General features: G+C 46.7%; 1 protein-coding gene across 2 annotated transcripts in view; it reads left to right on the forward strand.

Moving 5' to 3' along the window:
• The window catches only part of RFX4 (regulatory factor X4), a 130,752-nt gene that overhangs the window by 94,608 nt on the left and 17,347 nt on the right, over window positions 1–18,797 (forward strand). For both annotated transcript variants that reach the window (XM_070410970.1, XM_070410971.1), the window contains exons 14-15: window positions 10,180–10,299; window positions 10,635–10,796. In XM_070410970.1, the coding sequence (XP_070267071.1) occupies window positions 10,180–10,299; window positions 10,635–10,796 (282 nt within the window). The remainder of the gene's footprint in view (window positions 1–10,179; window positions 10,300–10,634; window positions 10,797–18,797) is intronic.

Consider the following 18,797-nt stretch of genomic DNA (forward strand, 5'->3'; position numbering starts at 1 on the left):
AGACATTCCTACTCTCAGTCCTCAGCTACTGTTTTCCAGGGCGGTGCGGGGGCAGGTGGGGTGGGGGGCTTGAAATCTGCCCTGGGGTGTTTAGAACAGCCTCTTCAGGCAGAAGCCCAACTGCCACTGGGAGTGAGGTGGGGTGGGTGCTGTGCTCCCTTGTGGGACCCCATTTTCTGTTTTCCCTCAGAAAAAATGGAATATACATTGAGTCCAGGTCATCATTAGCAAAATGAGGTGGGACTTTAAGGCATTACCAGACATTGGAAATCTCAGAACACTGTGGCCTCAATTTTCTAGGCATCTCAGCAAAGGGCTGTTGGTAAATTTTCTGGGTAATTGCTTCAGCTCTCTATTTTACTTTGCAAGTAGAGATGTGGTTTCGTTTCTCATTATCTCCAATTAAGCCAGTCAGCTCTGGGGTTTGCTCGGGGTTTAATTTGACACGTTTCCATCAGCTTTTTATGGTCTTGTCACCGTTTTCCAGTTGTGCTGTGCAACCGAGTGACTGTGGTGAAACAAAGAAGGAGCTATTTTCCTAAACAGCTCCATCCATGAAAGACTGTGTTTGCCCAATTGGAGAGGCGTTTGTGCTGGGTTTCTTTCATCTCCGCCTCAGGAGGGTCTCCGGCCCTGCCCGCACCCATTCGCTCCGGGCTATGTGTGCAGGGGCGCTGGTGGCTGCGACCTGGGCAGGGCCATCAGGCGTGGCGTTCGATGGCTTCCAGCTCAGCACAGTTAGTGTTAGCACACGTTACCGCTGGCTCTGGGAAAATCACCCGTGCAGAACTGCTTTCAGTTAAGCGGGTGGTTGGAAAATACTTGAGATTTTTTTCATTGTTTCAAAATCAAAGAATCAACAATATCAAACACATATACACATCCGCAAAGCATGCCTCTTTTCCTTGCTTTATTCTTCAGTTTGCTGCTGCTTAAACTATGTATGTTATCAAGTACCCTTCTTTAGACAGGGAAAGTAATTCACTTTACACTATTCTTTGAAATTCATTTGTTTTTACTAAGTTAACAGTCAATGTGATAAAGGCAGTTTGGACAGTAGAACAATTAGGGTTTTATGAATGGGTTGAATTTATGACTAAGAAATATTATTCCTTAAATGTGTTTATTTCTTTTTGAAGCACACACAATTTTAGGATATATTGGCAACTCAGGCAAATGGCAAAAATGGTCATGAATCTTTTAGAAAATGAAAGAAAGAGATAGTAGCCCAATATCACTTTTGCAGTATCTTTCAACCCTAAACAGGTTGGAATACCTGCTCACAAGGCCATTTCGCAAACTATCTGAAACGGTTCCGCTCCTCTGACTCATTGTGGAGTTTTGTGCTTGGGGTGACATGCAAGTTGAAAGAATTTGTGGCCAACAAAAGCCCAGCTCCCCCTTTCTGCCTGTGTATGTCAAAGACACAGTTGGTGGTTGTGTTTGGGTCATGTGTCCCCTGTATAAAAACAGCTAATTAGGAAAAAGAGCCCTCTGTTCCCTGGCCCCACCCCCAGCCCAGGGGCCAGCTCCATCTATCTGATAACCCCACACGCTCCTGTCCTCCTGTCGCTGTGAATGTGCGGGGTTGTGTGTCAGGTAGCTGGCTGCCTGTCACAGGGATCGTGTGGAATCTAACAGTGATCCCACGGGGGACTATCACCTCTTCCCAGAACAGCCTCTTTCTAAGGTAGTTGACTCCTTTCTTCTCTTTAATTCCTCCTCACTCTTTTCTCCCTAATTCCTTTTCACTGAAAAAGCCTATGCTGTGAACTAAAGTAGCCAGACTTTCTTTGCAGCAATCAGCAGTTTCTAGCCAAGTTAGTCGCACAGGAAGGCTAGCAGGCAGTGAGCTTTGAGTTGTTGCAGAGCTGAGGAAAATAGAGTTTTTATTTTAAAAACGAACCAACCATATTTTCAGTTGCCTGCTCTGACCTCAGTTCTTAGGTTACCTGGGTCTCAGTCGGCACAGGTGCCTTTGCCCGTTCACTCTGGGCTTTCACCAGCTGCCCCTGGTGTCACGGGAACATCAGGAAGGCCACACGAGTTCCAGAAGTACTCGGCACAACACGGCTTGAAATCAGCCTGGGTTCGATGGCTAAGGGAGCAGCATCGCATCTCATCCCCCACGTTTTTGAGTTTTTACACACTTGTTTTCTGCCTCGCTTCAAAGTTCACTCACTCGGCGGGCGGGCAGGGCCGGGAGGCCACATGGGAGTGGTTCTGTTAGGGATGGGCCGCCAGACCAGCAGCCACGCCGAGCCTTCCAGACAGCTGTGCTGTGTATGGAAGTCCTGGCCTGGCTCTCTTCCCCAGAACCAGCTAAATTGCAGAATCTTGATGTTAGAGGTGTCACTCAGGCCTCTGCCGAGCACTCGGAGGCAGGAATCGCTTCCCCTGTATGCAGGAGAGGAAGCAGGGATCCAGAGACAGGAGGGAACTTGCCCACGGGCACACAGCAGGTGAGTGGAGCTCCCCCTGGCATCTCTTGCTCTGATGGATCTTGTGTTCTCTGTGCTAAGCCACACTGCCACTGCCTCTTCTAACTTTCTCCAGTGAAATACTAACAATAAAAACAGAGTAACACTTATTGAGGGCCTCGTGTACATGACCCCTAATATTGGGTGTTTTCTGACTTTATTCTCACAACCACCTGCGAGGTCCCTTATTCCTGCCCTCGACGTGACAGATGAGGAACCTGAAGTAAAAGATGCAGCAAAGGCAAGACAGTGATAATCAGGGTAACAAGTGCTTGGGAAGCACATACTGCCCCTGACGCTCATGCTAACTCTGCACGGCAGATAATAATGGGTGCCTGGTTACAGAGGGGGAAAGAGAGCTCGCAGGCTTTCTTGCCCAAGATTAATATGGTGGGGCTCTGTTTCACAGTCAAATCTGCCCGACCACAAAACCCACGCTTGTCCAGTGACCACAGTTAAGACAAATACCCTGGGCTCAAATGCGTGTACAAAAAGACCAAACACATTTATTTAATCCTCATTGATGGTTTTTTAAAGCAATGAGAAAAAAGAACAATAATTAGACTATCATGAGTCTTAAGAGGTACCAGAAGACAATGGAATAATATCTTTTAAGTATTGAGAACAAAGAACTATCAACCATTATTCAAGAGTGAAAGCAAAGTAGAGACATACTCAGTTATACAAAGACTGAGAGACTTTGGCACCCATAGAGCATCACTTTAAAAAAAAAAAAACCATGATAAAAGGATGCATTTCAGCAAGAAGAAAAAAAAAAAGCCATGGTGAAGGTCTGGAGTACAACAAAGTTCCAGTTATTTTTGCTGTGTAACAAATTACCCCAAAGCTACGTGGCTTAAAGCAATCATTTTATTATGCGTATGGGTTCTGTGGGTCAGGAATCTGGGCAGGACACAGCAGGGATGGCTCTTCTCTGCTTTGAGATGTCTGGGACCTTAAATGGGAAGTCCCAAAGCTAGTGGTGAGTCGACAGCTGGAGGCATCTTCCCTCAGGTGTCTGGTGCCTGGGCTGGGATGACTTGCGGACCAGGACTGCAGACCCAGGTGCCTGCAGCGGCCCTTCCATGTGGCTTGGTTTCCTCACAGCATGGTAGCTTCTGAACAGTTCAGCTTCTCACATGGTGAGCTCGGGGCTCCAGGTGTAGTGTTCTAAGGAGGAAGGCACATTGCCTTTTATGACCCTATCTCACCAATTAAACAGAGTCACTTCCTCCACACCTTGCTGTCCAAAACAGTCACAAGCCTACTGAGACTGAAGGGGTGTGTAGACCCCAAATTCTCCCTGTCAAAGAATTTGAGGGCCCCATTTTAAGATGAGAACAATTTAAAAATATATAAATAAATTCAATTAGCTATTGCTTCTAATTTGAAAACGAATTTTTGTATGTTTATAAAAGGTAAAACCAAATTCTAGGCAACAATAGATCCTGGGGAGGTGGGAAGAGAAGCTTCAAGGAATAGTTAAAGCATGCTAAGTTCTTGGACTATTAAATACAGCCAGGTGGTGAGTACACCAGTGTTATTTTTTTAAGTATTTTGTATTGATTTTTTAGAGAGAGAGGAAGGGAGAGAAATATAGAAACATCGATGAAAGAGAAACATTATTGATTGGCTGCCTTCTGCATGCCCCGCACTGGGGACCTAGCCTGCAACCTGGGCATGCGTCCTGAGTGGGAATTGAACTGGTGACCTCTTGGTTCCTGGATCAATGCTCAATCACTGAGCCATTCCAACCGGGCTACCAGTGTTCATTTTATTTTTTTAATAGTTCTGATTGTTTTTGAGTGGGGGAGGGGTAGGTAGAGGGGGAGAGAAAGAGAAAAACATTGATGTGAGAGAGAAACATCGATCTGCTGCCTCCAGCATGTACCCTGACTGGGGATGGAGCCTACAACCTGAGCATGTGCCCTGACAGGGAATCAAACTGGCGACCTTTCAGTGCACAAGACCACACTCAAGCAACCGTGCCGCACTGGCTGTGGCCCAATGATCTTAATGAATGATTTCTGCTTACTGAGGACACTGTAGCTTTTGTGGAGTCAGGGGCTATGGAGCTTTAAGTTTCTGTTCCACTTGGAGCACTTAGCACAATAGTAGACAGGTAGCAGTAGCTCCACAAACTTTTGTTGTTTGAAAGATGATAGGAAATTATCAAACTGTCTGGGTAACAAATTAGAGCCATTAAGGAAGAGAGCTTGAACCCCCCAAATGAACACTTCCCCTGGAGAGCTGATGACCAAGTCCAGCTCTGATGTTTTCTAGCGGTGTGGTCCTAGGAAAATTTCTTCTCCTCAGATCTTTGTCTCCTTGTCGTATAAAACAGGAGGGTTGTTTCTTTCCATCCTGTTGACTTAGAGCAACATCTTGGCAAATATTTCTTCATTTTGGAGATAGTTTCCTTTTAAGCATTTGATGCTATCTTTTGACTTCTTTGACTCTATGAACAAGAGAGTCATAGGATCTTAGAACATTAGAAACAAAAGGGACCTTAGCGATGATAACATTAGTTAGCATTTATTAAGCATCTAGTGTGTACTTGTCCTCATTATGGTACTTCTGTAACATAGGTTTGTTGTTCCCCTTCTAGAGGGCCATGTTGCTGGATGATTGAATCAGACAATCATGGGTTCAAGTCCCAGATCTGCCACTTAATAACTGTGTGACATTGGACAGCTACTTTACCACTCTAACACTCTAAGCTTCAGTTTCCTCCCTTAGAGAAGTAGAGTAACACTCATCTCATACAGTTGTGATGAGAATTAATTGTAACAATATATCTACAATGGTTAAACATAGTGGTTGCCATGAGTAAGGGCTCAATGAACAACTTAATTTGTTTTTAACATTTATAAAGATTAACTCATCTAAGATCCCAGTTTCTAAATGGCAGAGCTGGATCTCAACCTGGGCAGTTGGATCCAGTGCCCAGGCAGTTACCCTCCCCAGTGGTTCACAAGACCCATTTTGGGGAAGTGGATGGAAGTTTAGTCTTGGAGACTGCATCTCTCAGTGACTCGTTAAAACCTGAACCTTGCTGATTTCCAAGTGGGGTCAAAAAACAGCCCCCTGGGTTGGAGGAGGAACCTGGAGAAAGTACAGGATGGGAGACTGTGGCCTAGAGCCTTGTGGGCACAAGGATGGCAGTCTGTGGCAGGCTCCCTGGAGAGGGGCTAAAGGAGTAGATGTGCATGACCTGCTGGGCACCCACTTGGCCTCAGAGTTCAGGCAGAGATTTTCCTCTGTAGCTTTCCTAAACCAAAATAATCTATCTGAGATGAATGAGGTGGGGGTGGGGCGGTGGGATGTGCAGAAGCCAGGTCCCACTGAGGAGAAAATTGATAAATTCCACCAAGGAGGAGTTACCCCAATGCCCCCAACTGGCCCCATCACTTTCTTCTGAGACTTGAAAGGGCATATAGCTCACAACTCCAATGGCCCTTCCATAGACCCAGTCCTTTATGCCACCTGGGTCTTACTGCTATGAGGAGATGGACTAGGTCAGTGGTCGGCAAACTCATTAGTCAACAGAGCCAAATATCAACAGTACGACAATTGAAATTTCTTTTGAGAGCCAAATTTTTTAAACTTAAACTATATAGGTAGGTACATTGTTATTAACTTAATTAGGATACTCCTAAGGCTTAGGAAGAGCCACACTCAAGGGGCCAAAGAGTCGCATGTGGCTCGCGAGCCACAGTTTGCCGACCACGGGACTAGCTAGACCAAACAGGCAAATGCCCACTGGATTACTGATGGGAGACTCATTTCTTTACCTGTAACAGAGGATAATACCACCCATCTCACAGTTTGTTATAAGGCAGAGACCTGTGTTAATTAAGTACTTAGCATAGTCTCAGCAGAGTAAGCACTCAATATAAGGTAAATGTGAAGACGATGATGGCAGCAATGATGACAATGATAATGGTGGTGACGACAACAGAATCACAAGAAAAATAAAGCCAGAGAATCCCAGAAGGCCTCTAAATAAGTAAACTAGACCTTCTGGCTGGTCTAATAATCGAATTGACAAGAGACAGATTAAGAGGAGAAAGTAACAAATGTAATTATGTATGTACAAACAGGGCTCCATACGAATATGGGACACAAGGACAAATCAGGAGAAAGGAGGCTGTGGTTTGGAACTTCAAAGGGCTAGAAGGCAATTCATATGGAGTTGAAAAAGCAAATGTTTGGGAAAGAAGTATTTGCTGGGCCATCTTTAACAAGGGGTCCCAGACTTATTTCATTTTGCGTAATACCGTCCAGGTCCATCCTTATGTTGCAGATAGTAAGATTTCATTTTTTTATGGCTGAGTATATGTACCACAACTTTTTAATCCACTGGTCTATTGGTGTGGAATCTAAATAACAAAGTACATGAACAAACAAAACAGAAACAAACTCATAGATACAAAGAATAGACTGATGGTTGACAGAGGGAAGGGAGGTTGGGGAGACTGGGTAAAAAGGTGAAGTAAGAAATACAAATTGGTAGTTAAAAAACAGTCAGGGGGATGTAAAGTTCAGCCTAGGGAATATAGTAAATAATATTGTAATAACTAAGTCTGGTTCCAGGTGGCACTTGAATTACCAGAGGGATCACTTTGTAAGTTATATATGACTAGAGGCACAGTGCACAAAATTTGTGCACTCAGGGAGAGGAGGTCCCTCAGCCCAGATTGTGAGAGGGCACAGGCCAGGCTGAGGGACCCCACCGGTGCATGATTGGGCCGGGGAGGGACAGAGGAGATTGGCCAGCTGGAGAGGGACTGCGGGAGGGCTCCAGGGCATGTCTGGCCTGTCTGGCTCAGTCCCAATCCGCCAGACCCCAGCAGCAAGCTAACCTACCAGTCAGAGCATCTGCCTCCTGGTGGTCAGTGCACATCATAGCGAGCAGTTGAGCAGCCTTAGTATATCATTAGCATATTATGCTTTGATTGGTTGAACAGCCGACCAGACACATAGCATATTAGGTGTTTATTATATAGGACTAGAGGCCCGGTGCACAAAAATTTGTGCACTCAGGGGGGAGGGGAGGTCCCTCAGCCCGGCCTGTGCCCTCTCACAGTCTGGGACCCCTCGGGAGATAATGACCTGCTGGTTTAGGCCTGCTCCCGGGTGGCAGAGGGCAGGCCCAATCCCTAGGTGCAGCCCCTGGTCGGGCTCAGAGCAGGGCCGATTGGGGATTTGGGGCACCACCCCCTGTCATGCACAGAGCAGGGCGGATCGGGAGGTTGTGATGCCACCCCTAGTCACGCTCAGGGTAGGGCCGATTGGGGGGTTGGAGCACCGCCGCCTGTCACACTCAAGGTAGGGTCGATAGGGAGGTTGTGGTGCTACCTCCTGTCACGCACAGAGCAGGGCCGATCAGGGGGTTGGGGCGCTGCCTCCTGTCACTCACAGAGCAGGGCCCATCAGGGGGGTTGGGGCTCCGTACCCTGTCACGCACAGCAGGGCCCATCAGGGGGTTAGGGAGCTCCCCCCTGTCACGCACAGAGCAGGGCCGATCAGGGGGTTGAGGATCTCCCCCGTCACTCACAGAGTAGGGCCAATAGGGGAGTTGGGGCACCGCCCCCTGTCACACTCAGGGCAGGACCGATGGGGAGGTTATGGCTCTACCCCATCACACACACAGCAGGGCCCGTGGGGGGGAGGGGAGGGTGCCGCACCCTGTCACACACAGAGCAGGGCCGATCAGGGGGTTGGGGAGCTCCCCCCTATCAGGCACAAAGCAGGGCTGATCAGGGGGTTGGGGCACCTTCCCCTGTCATGAACAGAGCAGGGCGGATAGGGAGGTTGTGGCCCCGCCCCCTGTCACACACAGAGCCGCAGGGTGATCAGGGGGTTTGGTCGCTGCCCCCTGTCACGCTGATCCCGGTGCCCAGAGGCCTCTCGGCTCCCCTAATCCCAGTGCTGGGAGGCATATTACCCTTTTACTGTATAGGATAGAGGCCTGGTGCACGGGTGGGGGCCGGCTGGTTTGCCCTGAAGGGTGTCCTGGATCAGGGTGGGGGTCCCGCTTGTGTGTCTGGCCAGCCTGGATGAGGGGATGATGGCTGTTTGCATCTGGTCACACCCACTTCAGGGTGGTGGTCCCCACTGGGGTGCCTGGCCAGTCTGGGTGAGGGGCTGAGGGCTGTTTTCAGGCTGGTGGGTGACTAAAGCTCCCAACCTGTCCTTTTGTTCTTTTTTTTTTTTTTATTCTGGGCCAGCTTTAGCTCTGAGGCTTGGCTCCAGCTCTGAGGCCTCGTCTGCGGAAAGCAGGTATCTGGTTTGTTTGGGTTCTATAATTGTAACACTGTTGCAGTCCTGCTCACTCCAGCTCTGACGGCTGAAAGCAGGGATCTGCATTTGTTCTATAATTGAAACAATGTTGCGGTCCTGCTGGCTGAAGCCCGGCTGACTGAAAGCAGGTTTCTGGGGTTTTGTTTAGCTTCTATATTTGTAACATTGTTTCTTAGAGTGCAAGCTCAGAGGCCGGCAAGGCAGGCGGGGAATGTTGGCTTCTTCCATCACTGAAGCAAGCAAGCCTCCTGTTCGCTTCAAGCTGCCTGGCTGCCGGCTGCCATCTTGGTTGGCAGTTAATTTGCATATCTCCCTGATTAGCCAAAGGGAAGGGTAGCGGAGGTACGGCTAATTACCATGTTTCTCTTTTATTAGATAGGATCGTCTATCCACTATGCTGCACACCTGAAACTAATATAAAATAATAGTGAATGTCAACTATAATTGAAAAATAAAATTTTAGCTCTAGCTGGTTTGGCTCAGTGGATAGAGCATCGGCCTGCAGACCAAAAAGTCCCAGGTCCGATTCCGGTCAAGGTCATGTACCTTGGCTGCAGGCTCCTCAGGCCCTGGCCCTGGTTAGGCAACCAATCACTGTGTTTCTCTCGCATCAATGTTTCTCTCTGTCTTTCCCTCTCTCTTCCACTCTCCCTAAAAATCAATGGAAAAATATTCTCAGGTGAGGATTAACAAAAATAAAAATAAAATAAATAAAATAAATAAATTTGTTTTAAATTGGGGGGACAAAACCATCAACTACAGTGGGACACAGAAAGGACTTTGATCAAACGGGCTTTGCCAGGTTCCTTTTTATCTATCACAAACTAGTTCATTTTAAACTATAGTTGTCTATGATGATACCTCCCTTCCTGGAGGTCCTCTTTCTAAGTTCTTTTAGGCAGTTGGAGGAAGGTCAAAGGTGGTTAGATTGAGCAAGGAAAAGATTGCATTGCCACAAAGTGTAAATGCCACTTAACCTTTGCTGCACAGGAGATTAGGCTGAGGATACAGCGAACAAGAGCAATCTCTGAGCCCTGGCTGGTTTGGCTCAGGGGATAGAGCATCAGCCTGCGGACTAAAGGGTCCTGGTTTGATTCAGGTCAAGGGCACATGCCTGGGTTGCAGGCTTGATCCCCAGTAGCGGGTGTACAGGAGGCAGCCGATCAGTAATTCTCATCATTGATGTTTCTATCTCTCCCTCTCCCCCTCTGAAATCAATAAAAATATTTTTTTTTTAAAAAAAGAGCAACCTCTGACATGAGATCATCGCTGAGTGGGGACTGAGAGTCGGAGCACATCTTCTGAGCACAGTGTAACCTGTGCTGTTAACCAGTCTGAGGGGCAGCTGTGTGCGGACACGACTCACCCTTCTGTCTGGGTCTTCTCTCACCAGGGTCTTTTCACCTAATTCACTTGATGTTTGATGACTACGTGCTCTACCTGTTAGAATCCCTGCACTGTCAGGAGCGGGCCAATGAGCTTATGCGGGCCATGAAGGGAGAAGGAAGCACTGGTAAGCCAGCACTGCCCTGGACATTGCCCTACTTGGCAGTTTGATTTGTGTCCTTACTTCTGTGCTCTGTGGTTCTTATTTAACTCTGTACCCCCGAGAATGTCGTTATGGCGAGTAGGTCCTGTGGCATGAAACCGGTCACGTCTTTTTCTTTAGAATGGGATGTTGTGTATGGGCATTGCCTTGGGTGCCATGATGGTGATGGGAAACCAACGAAGGGCTTTAAGCAGAGGAGTGACATGACAGAGCAGAAAGACTGTCATTTTTTAAAGCCCCTTAAAGACAACTTGCCTTGACCTTTGGCTGTAAGAACCCACCCTTTTCTCTACTCGTAGCAGAAGTCCAAGAAGAGATTATCTTGACAGATGCTGCCCCACCAACCCCTTCACCAGTGCCGTCGTTTTCTCCAGCAAAATCGGCCACGTCCGTGGAAGTGCCACCTCCATCCTCCCCTGTCAGCAACCCATCCCCTGAGTACACTGGCCTCAGCACCACAGGTAATGAAAGGTCCCCCAAGGCTCTAAGTGGGGAGTTGACGTTTAAAGCAAGAGCTTTCTGGATAAACATTCATCCCTCTAGCACCACTCCCCAACAAGGCCAAAACCTGAGTATTTTCCTGGACTTATAGATGACTTGCAGTTATTTATTTGTACATATTCTTTAGGCTTCTGTTTTCAAGTTGGCAGATTAAGTACATGATAAAATTTCCACCCTTCCAAAAGCTAAGCCACTAAAATGATTAAAATTATATAAAACATAAATTAATACATAATACACAGACATTCTTGAAAGCAAGAACCACAAACAGAAGCAGCTCTGGAAAGGGGTCAGACAGAAAGCCATCTACTAAGCATGACCACCATATTCAAGACATGGGAATGACGAGGTGCAAACTGGTGCTGTGGGGTCCCTAGGGAAGGGGAGGTTCTGGTCAAAGGTATCAAGGAAGACCTCACAAAGGAGGAGGATTTGAGCTGGAACTTGACTTTGACAAAGGTCTGCAGAAGCCAGTGTGAGTATACACACAGGGGTAGGGAAGTGTGGGCCTTTTCAGACTGGTAAGCTCTAGCTGAAGTGTCATAGGTCCCTGCAGGAGTCACATACGGCTGGGAAGGTAAGCTGGAGACACATCCTGGAGGATCTCAAATGCCAAGACAAGGTTTTGAAATGGAAAAGTGATGTTACAGGGATAATAGTAGATACTCGCTAATGTCCAAATGCTGCTTTACAACATACAAAGGACCTTTGCATAACTATATCACTTGATATTCACAATAACACTGCAAGATAGCTATTGTTTCATTTTATGGAGGAAAACTAGAGGGTGAGGAAGGTTAAATTCCTTGTTCTGGGTACCATGGTGAGTAGTAGACATCAATGAATTCATTCAAATTCATTCACTCAATTCAACAAATGTTCGCTAATATCCTATACTAGAGGGCCGGTGCACAACATTCGTGCACTGGAGGGGTGAGGTCCCTCAGCCTGGCCTGTGCCCTCTTGCAGCCCAAGCCCCCTCGGGCAGTTGGACATCCCCCAAGAGCTCCCAAGAGGGCGCAGGCTGGGCTGAGGCACACCCGCCCCCCCAGTGCACAATTTTCGTGCACCAGGCCTCTAGTATAATAATAATGAAGAGAGAATGTGTGTATGTGTGCCTCCACATTATCCCACGTCGTTGTGAGGTAAAAAAGGCCCAAGTGCATTGTTAATAGTGATGTGCTATCCAGATAGAAGGGGTTGCTCTTATTAAGGCCTGTAAGATGAGGGCTGCCGCTGAGAATGCTGCAGGAGTTTAGAGGGAGAAGCCATCAGTTTCCTTCCCGTCTGGACACTGGCAGACAGGGAGAGAGGTGAGACTCAAAGGCAGCCTTGGAAGACATGAAGGGCTCAGCTAAGAAGAGAGAAGTGGGTTCACAGGAACAGAGGCAGGGACAATCCTCCACTAGATGAGCCCTGGATGGACGGACTGGTCTTTGTGGAGTGGAGGACTCGCTTTGACTGTGATAATTAATTCATTATCCTTCCATCCCAACATGCTCTACTATTCCCCCAGTTACCCAAGTCATCTTCAAATCTCTCCTCTCCCTAAACTCCTGTATTAGGATCAGCTAAGTCAGTGTAACAAACAGATCCAGACATGATGGTGCTAACACAATAAACATCTGGTTCGTGCTTGCAGACAGTGCTGGCAAGGTGTTTAGGTCAGAGAGGAGGCACAATGCTCCTTCAATATTTGTCTCCACCATTAGCCCTGGGCAGTGGTTCTCAAAGTGTGGTCCATGGACCAGCAATATCAGCATCTCCTGGGAACTTGTTAGAATTGCTCATTAATAGGTTCCATTGCACCTGCTGAATTAGAAACTCCAGGGGTGGGACCTGTGATTTGCACAATAGCCTCCAAGTGATTCTGATGCTCACTGTTTTGAGGACCTCTGCCTTAGGGCTTTGTCAAGCCCTGACCTGAAGGTGGCACGTGGCACTTCCACTTTGTCCCAATTGTGCCCCAGTTAATTATCTGCCCAGATTTAGTGGGACATACACAGGTGACCAGAGGTCAGCAATAACGGCCTATCCCCTGGTACTTCAATGTCTAGACAGTTGAGCCGAACTGGAACATATGAACACACAAGACAGAATTAGTATGCAATTACACAAGGTTTATTTACCTATTCCTAGTGGGTCCTAGGCTCCGGCAAAGGCCACCCGGCGATGCACACTGAAAGACGGACGACAAAGACGGGGACAGGCAGGCGGCCACAGTTGGTTCAGGCTCACACAGCAGAGCATTCAGTCAGGGGCTCGTCTCACGGAGCGATGTGGAGTTTTTCTCTTATCAGGCAGGAGACATCGACTGAAGAAGATCCAGTGCTTATATAGCCGGTAGTAAACAACTTGTGCTTTATCGGTGTGGGCCAGACAGTGTGCCTTATGCTAGGAGCAGGGTGTTTACACTTTAAGGGCTTAGGGCGTTCACATCAAGATAGTGGGGTGTTCACCAATTTGGAAGTTACAGAGTATTGGGGTCTTCACACAGCAAACGTTTCACACAATAATCATTTCACACATTAGAGAGGTTTCCTTATGACCATAACATTATTATAACACACTATATTCCATCACCCAAGACCTGGACACATGGCCTCATGTAACTGCAAAGAGAGGCTGGGAAATGTGTGTCCCCAGGTAGGGAAGGGGGGATGCATAGGGAAGACACTGGCATTCACCACCACACCTCTCAAGTCCAGTTGTCTCGGTACTGACCTGGACTGACCCATTCCTCCCATCCCACTACTGCCGTCTGGTTTAGGCTGTCCCCACCTCTCATGGACTCCACAGTGACTCTCAAGCAGGTCACCTGCCTCCGGACTCTAGTCTGTCTGCTCCCACACTGCCTGCCAGGCTTATTTTCCTGAAGCTATGCCTCCTCAAAGTGCTGGGGCCCCACGTTCACTGCCTCCCACCAAACCCTAAAGCTCTCATTCTCCATATCACTTTTCACACCTCCACCTCCAGAAACATCCTTCCATCCTGTGGGAGAAAACCGTACTCATCCTTGACGTTTCCATCACCCTCCGGGTCAGAATCTTCCTCCAGATCCTCATAGCATGGGCTCAGTTATATCCTAGTGCTGCTTTGAGTAGAATTGCTTTCAGAATAGACTAGGAACCCAGTGCTATTTTTTGAAAACTAAATAGGGTAACAGTGCTCTATTTAGGACATTGTCTTTTATCCATTCATTTGCTCACATATCTATCCATTTATCCAATGAATACTTCTCTAGTGGCTTCTGTATACTAAACAGTTCAGAGAGCTGGCTATGCGAACAAGAGAATCATAGTCCCTGCCCTCTGGGAGTTGAATGTGTAGAGGTTAGGGCTCTGATGAGTTACAATGCAAAGTGATGATGCTAAGTTGGGAGAAGGGTCAAGGTATTAGGGGAGCATAGAAGGGGGCCTCCAACCTGTATTTGGAGGGTCTGGGAAGGCTGAACAATGAGAGAGAAGGTGTTGCAGGCAGAGGAAGTAGGTAGTACAAAGGCCTGGAGGCAAAGGGAGCATGCCATTGTCAGGGAACTAGGTATATATGCCAGCAGTCTTGGTTAATTCCTTCCCCAAAGTTTTCTGTCTCCAGAACTGGAGCTACTCAGAGAGGAAGCAAGCAGATGCTGAGGAGCCATAAGGTGCCTGCCTCCTCTGCACTCTGCCAGGGGCAGAAACTTGCCAACAAACTCAGTGGCCCTTTGTCAGGACCTGCTAAGGAGCCTGGATTCTTCAGAGCAGTGGTTTTCAACCTTCCTAATGCCGCAACCCTTTAATACACTTCCTCATGTTGTGGTGACCCCCAATTTCATTGTTACAAATTGAACATAATTAAAGCATAGTGATTAATCACAAAAACAATATGTAATTATATATGTGTTTTCCGATGGTCTTAGGTGACCCCCAAAGGGGCCGCGACCCACAGGTTGAGAACCACTGCTTCAGAGTATGGAACAGTAGGGCTGTCGGTAACTAGCATGAGATGGAGTTCTGATTTCATTTTGGGTACACAGCCAGAGAGGGCTCTCCTCTTCTGTGGAAAGTTTGATTTTCCTTACACAGATGCACCTCAAATCATGTTTTGTTTCCTACTTTGAAGAGAAAGAACATGAGACGCCGCCCGCCCCTTTCTCTCCGTAGTGAGTTGTTGCGGTTCCTGCTTGGAGGGCTCAGGAAGAGGAATTAATTATAGCGAACAGTTTTGTTCACTGAATATAAACAAGGGACGGGAACTGAAGCACTGATCACAGCTCTTCAGCTGCTGGGGGCGGGGCGGGGCGAGGGGGCGGGCATCTTCCCAGACTAGAGTTATGGGGCAGCCACCCAAGTCCCTGGCCTCACTCGGAGAGGAACCAGGGCAGTAAGAACAGCCAGGAGCCAGTGACCTGTGTCATCCTGCCTCAGACCCTGCCCCCACCTGGAGAGACACACACGCAAGTCAGTCAGTGATAACATCCTTACTAAGAAAATAAACAGGGAAATTATGCAAATAAAACAGTTCTGCATTATGAAGCAGAAACAATCTGAGTGCTACCTGTCTTGCGTTTGAGTGCTGCCTGCTAGCAACCTAACAAACAGAGCGTCTATGGAAACGGGCACAGGAGTGTGGAGGGAGGCTTCTGGGGTCTCTTCCAAACTCTCATCCAGCCAGAGTCGGCCTGGCTTTCTTCTCAGCAATTTGGAGGCCGCGAGTAGGCAGGTGTGATAGAGCCACAGCTATACCATAAACGTGTTCAGAGGTTTCAGAGCAATGTGTTCAAGAGTCATAAAAGTAGCTTCTTAGAAATACAAATGTGAACCAGGTTCTCTTCAGATGACTGTAACCTTTGAAGATTTTGGCACATTCCAGCTTTGTTCTCAGATATCTCCAGGGGGCATTAAAAATGTCATCCTACATAAAACCAGGTATAATATTTTTGTCAAGTACCACTTTTGAAATACTCCATCCATAAATTAGACTGGATTTTGGCATGTATTTGTGGGTCGTGGTTTTGGAGGAAACATAAATATAATTTCCTAACAACATGTATGGTTTTGTAGATATTACATTATAAAGCACAAATTATTTAGTGATGATATATACCAAAATAATAAAAAATGTATTATGGTAGGCTTCCTAAATTGGGGGATTTGTGTAATTTTTCATTAGGCAACACTGTAAATTGGGAAGCAATTATACATCTTATAAAATGCATTTGCCATGTATCTTTTTTAAAAGGTTAACTCAGCATATGGTTTTCATGCCCAGTTAATTTTTATTTCCATCTTTAAATTATTGCTTGTTTATATACCATTGCTTTCCAAAAAGGATCTGAAGTGGTTAACAAAAAAAAAAATGAAGCAAAACATAACTTTCTGAAAAGGGCCCAAACCAGAAAGCAGGAAATAAAGAATTGGGTAAAACAAAATAAAACCCTTAGCTAAAACAGTTTATTAACACTTTATGTGAGATTATATGTGACCTCATGATTTGGTTGGGTATCTAGCCCACTCTGAATGACAGTGCTCGGATGATGGACATATCAAGTCTGACTTATTGACAGTCAAGGCCAGTCAGGTGTCCGTGATTCTTCCACAAATCAGTGCCTCACTTTTGATGGACACGTCATTTCTCAGCTATGAGGAGGAGAATTGAATTATGTCTGCTTGGTTTAGCACAAAGAAAAAATCAATTGCACAAAACCCTTTGGCATCTTTTTTAAATCCTCACCCGAGGATTTGTATGTATGTATGTATGTATTTTAGAGGGGAAGGAGGTGAGAGAGGGAGGGAGGGAGGGAGAGAGAGAGAGAGAGAGAGAGAGAGAGAGAGAAAGAGAGGGAAACCTTCAATGTGGGAGAGAAACATCATCGATCAGGGGATCGAACCCACAACCTAGGTATGTGCCTTAACTGGGAATCAAACCCGCAGCCTTTTGGTGCATGGGATGACCCTCCAACCAGCGGAGCCACCCGGCCAGGGCCCCTTTGTATCTTTTTTATACAAGGATTAGTGAATACAAAGCAGTAGAGATAAGGAGTTATGACGCACTAGGAATACAGCCACTCGGCTTATCTATATCTAGGTCTGTGTCCACACCCTTATACATGTATTTCTAAGTGTGCTTTATTAAGACTGTATTTAGTAATTGCTTTTAAAAGGGAGAAACATGAAAGGAAAGGAATATCAGGCACCAAAAATTGAACCTGAGGCATAGCCAGTTTTGATTGGGCATGTTCAAGTCTATGGCAACGCCGTGGTAAAGAATGGTTCAATGTTGCATTTCAGCAGATTTCCACAAGCAGATATCTGTGATTCCCATACATCCTTTTTCCTCCTCGTAACCTAGTGAGCTTGCCACCTCCCTTATGGCCCAGCAAAGTTCAGAAACGATAACTCTCTTTAAGGAAAACTGGCTCTCTTCCTCCTCGGGAGTGTGGCAGGTGGTACCAAGCTGCCCTGCCCACTTAACATGGCATTGGGCTGCAATTCTTTAATGCCACTTAAAGCAAAACGGGAAGCTCCCACTCTGTCCGGGTCAGGCCACCAAAGGGTTCTAAGACCTTGTTTATGATGTCATTTTAAGTATTCCCTCCTTCAACAATGACAATAAAAGTTAACTATTAAACTCAAGTTTTCTCCTTCCCACCATGGGTTCCCTACAACACAAAACCAGCAAATTAAATCACTGAGATGCTAGGATGCCTAAAGAAATGAAGCAAATTCCTCCTAAATGGCCCTAACTGTAGAACATCTGGCCTGCCCAGCTGCGTTTTCTCTACTTCAGTGGAGGGTCTAACAAAGATAACTGGCCCCTAGTCTTTCCAAATAACAAAAGCTCAGTTATTCTGAGGGCAGCTACACTGAGTGGGGTATGCTGGACACTGTGGCCCTGCCTCTCCGCCCACGATGACTCATCGCAGAACTTCCTCCTCCTCCATCCATGCTGCCTCCTTTTCTTTAAAGGAATGAAATAAGGAAGTGTAAGCTGGGATTGAAAATAGGTGGTTAATCTGCTCTTGACTTCACAGCATCAGGGTCTTGGCTTGGTGTTGGGATCTTTGGATTTGCTCATCCATTCATTTGTTCGTTGCCTGTATTTCGTGTCTAATCTGTGCCGTGACCTGGGGGTCCGGAATGGTCGCTGTTCTCATGATACTTATATTCTAGTGCAGGGGTGGGGATCATCTGGCTGCAGGTTGTATAACGCCCGCAAAATCATTTGGTCTGGCCCTGCCAAGGCAACCGCAGGTGGGACTCAAAATTCAATAAATCTAGGAAGTTTTTTTATAGTAACATAAATTTATATTAAGTGAATTATATTAAAGTGAACAATGTTATAAATATCCAAATGGCCCTTGGCAGGAAAAAGGTTCCCCACCCCTGTTCTAGTGGGTAAGATAATCAATGCAGAAGTAAACCACCAGGTAAATATATAACTTCAAATGTCTTAATGAAAATAATAGTATACTATGGGATGGTATAAAATAGGGACCCACCTTAGCTGTTTTGTCAGAGAAGGCCTCCCTGAAGAGGTAACAGGGAGCCAGGCAAGTGCAGGTTGGGGGAGGAAAAGAATGTTTGGGGTAGTGGGAACAGCATGTGCCCAGGCCCGGGGCAGACAAGCCTGGCAGGTGAGGACTGACTAGTGCCTGGAAAGAGGGGAGAGTGGCAGGAGAGGAGCTGCAGAGGCAGGTGGGGCCAGACCACAACAGCATCTCTCTGGGAATGGATTGGTTTGCTGCCCCTGCTCAGTTCTGTCAATTAGAGTTTGGCCATGGAACTATTCATCAAGTTTAACTTGGATGAGTTTTCCCACTTCGGCAAGTATTCTCCTTAAGCACAATTACATTGAGGACAGATGATAGCCAATGGGATTTATATGTATATATCTATATATATAAAAGCCTTAGCGACTGTTATGACTGGTCGACGGGTTGCCATGATGTGCACTGACCACCAGGGGGCAGAAGCTCAATG

The sequence above is a fragment of the Myotis yumanensis genome, unplaced genomic scaffold (genome assembly GCF_028538775.1).
Source record: "Myotis yumanensis isolate MYYU_CA2020_CCGP unplaced genomic scaffold, mMyoYum1.0.hap1 SCAF_3, whole genome shotgun sequence".
Taxonomy (NCBI): domain Eukaryota; kingdom Metazoa; phylum Chordata; class Mammalia; order Chiroptera; family Vespertilionidae; genus Myotis; species Myotis yumanensis.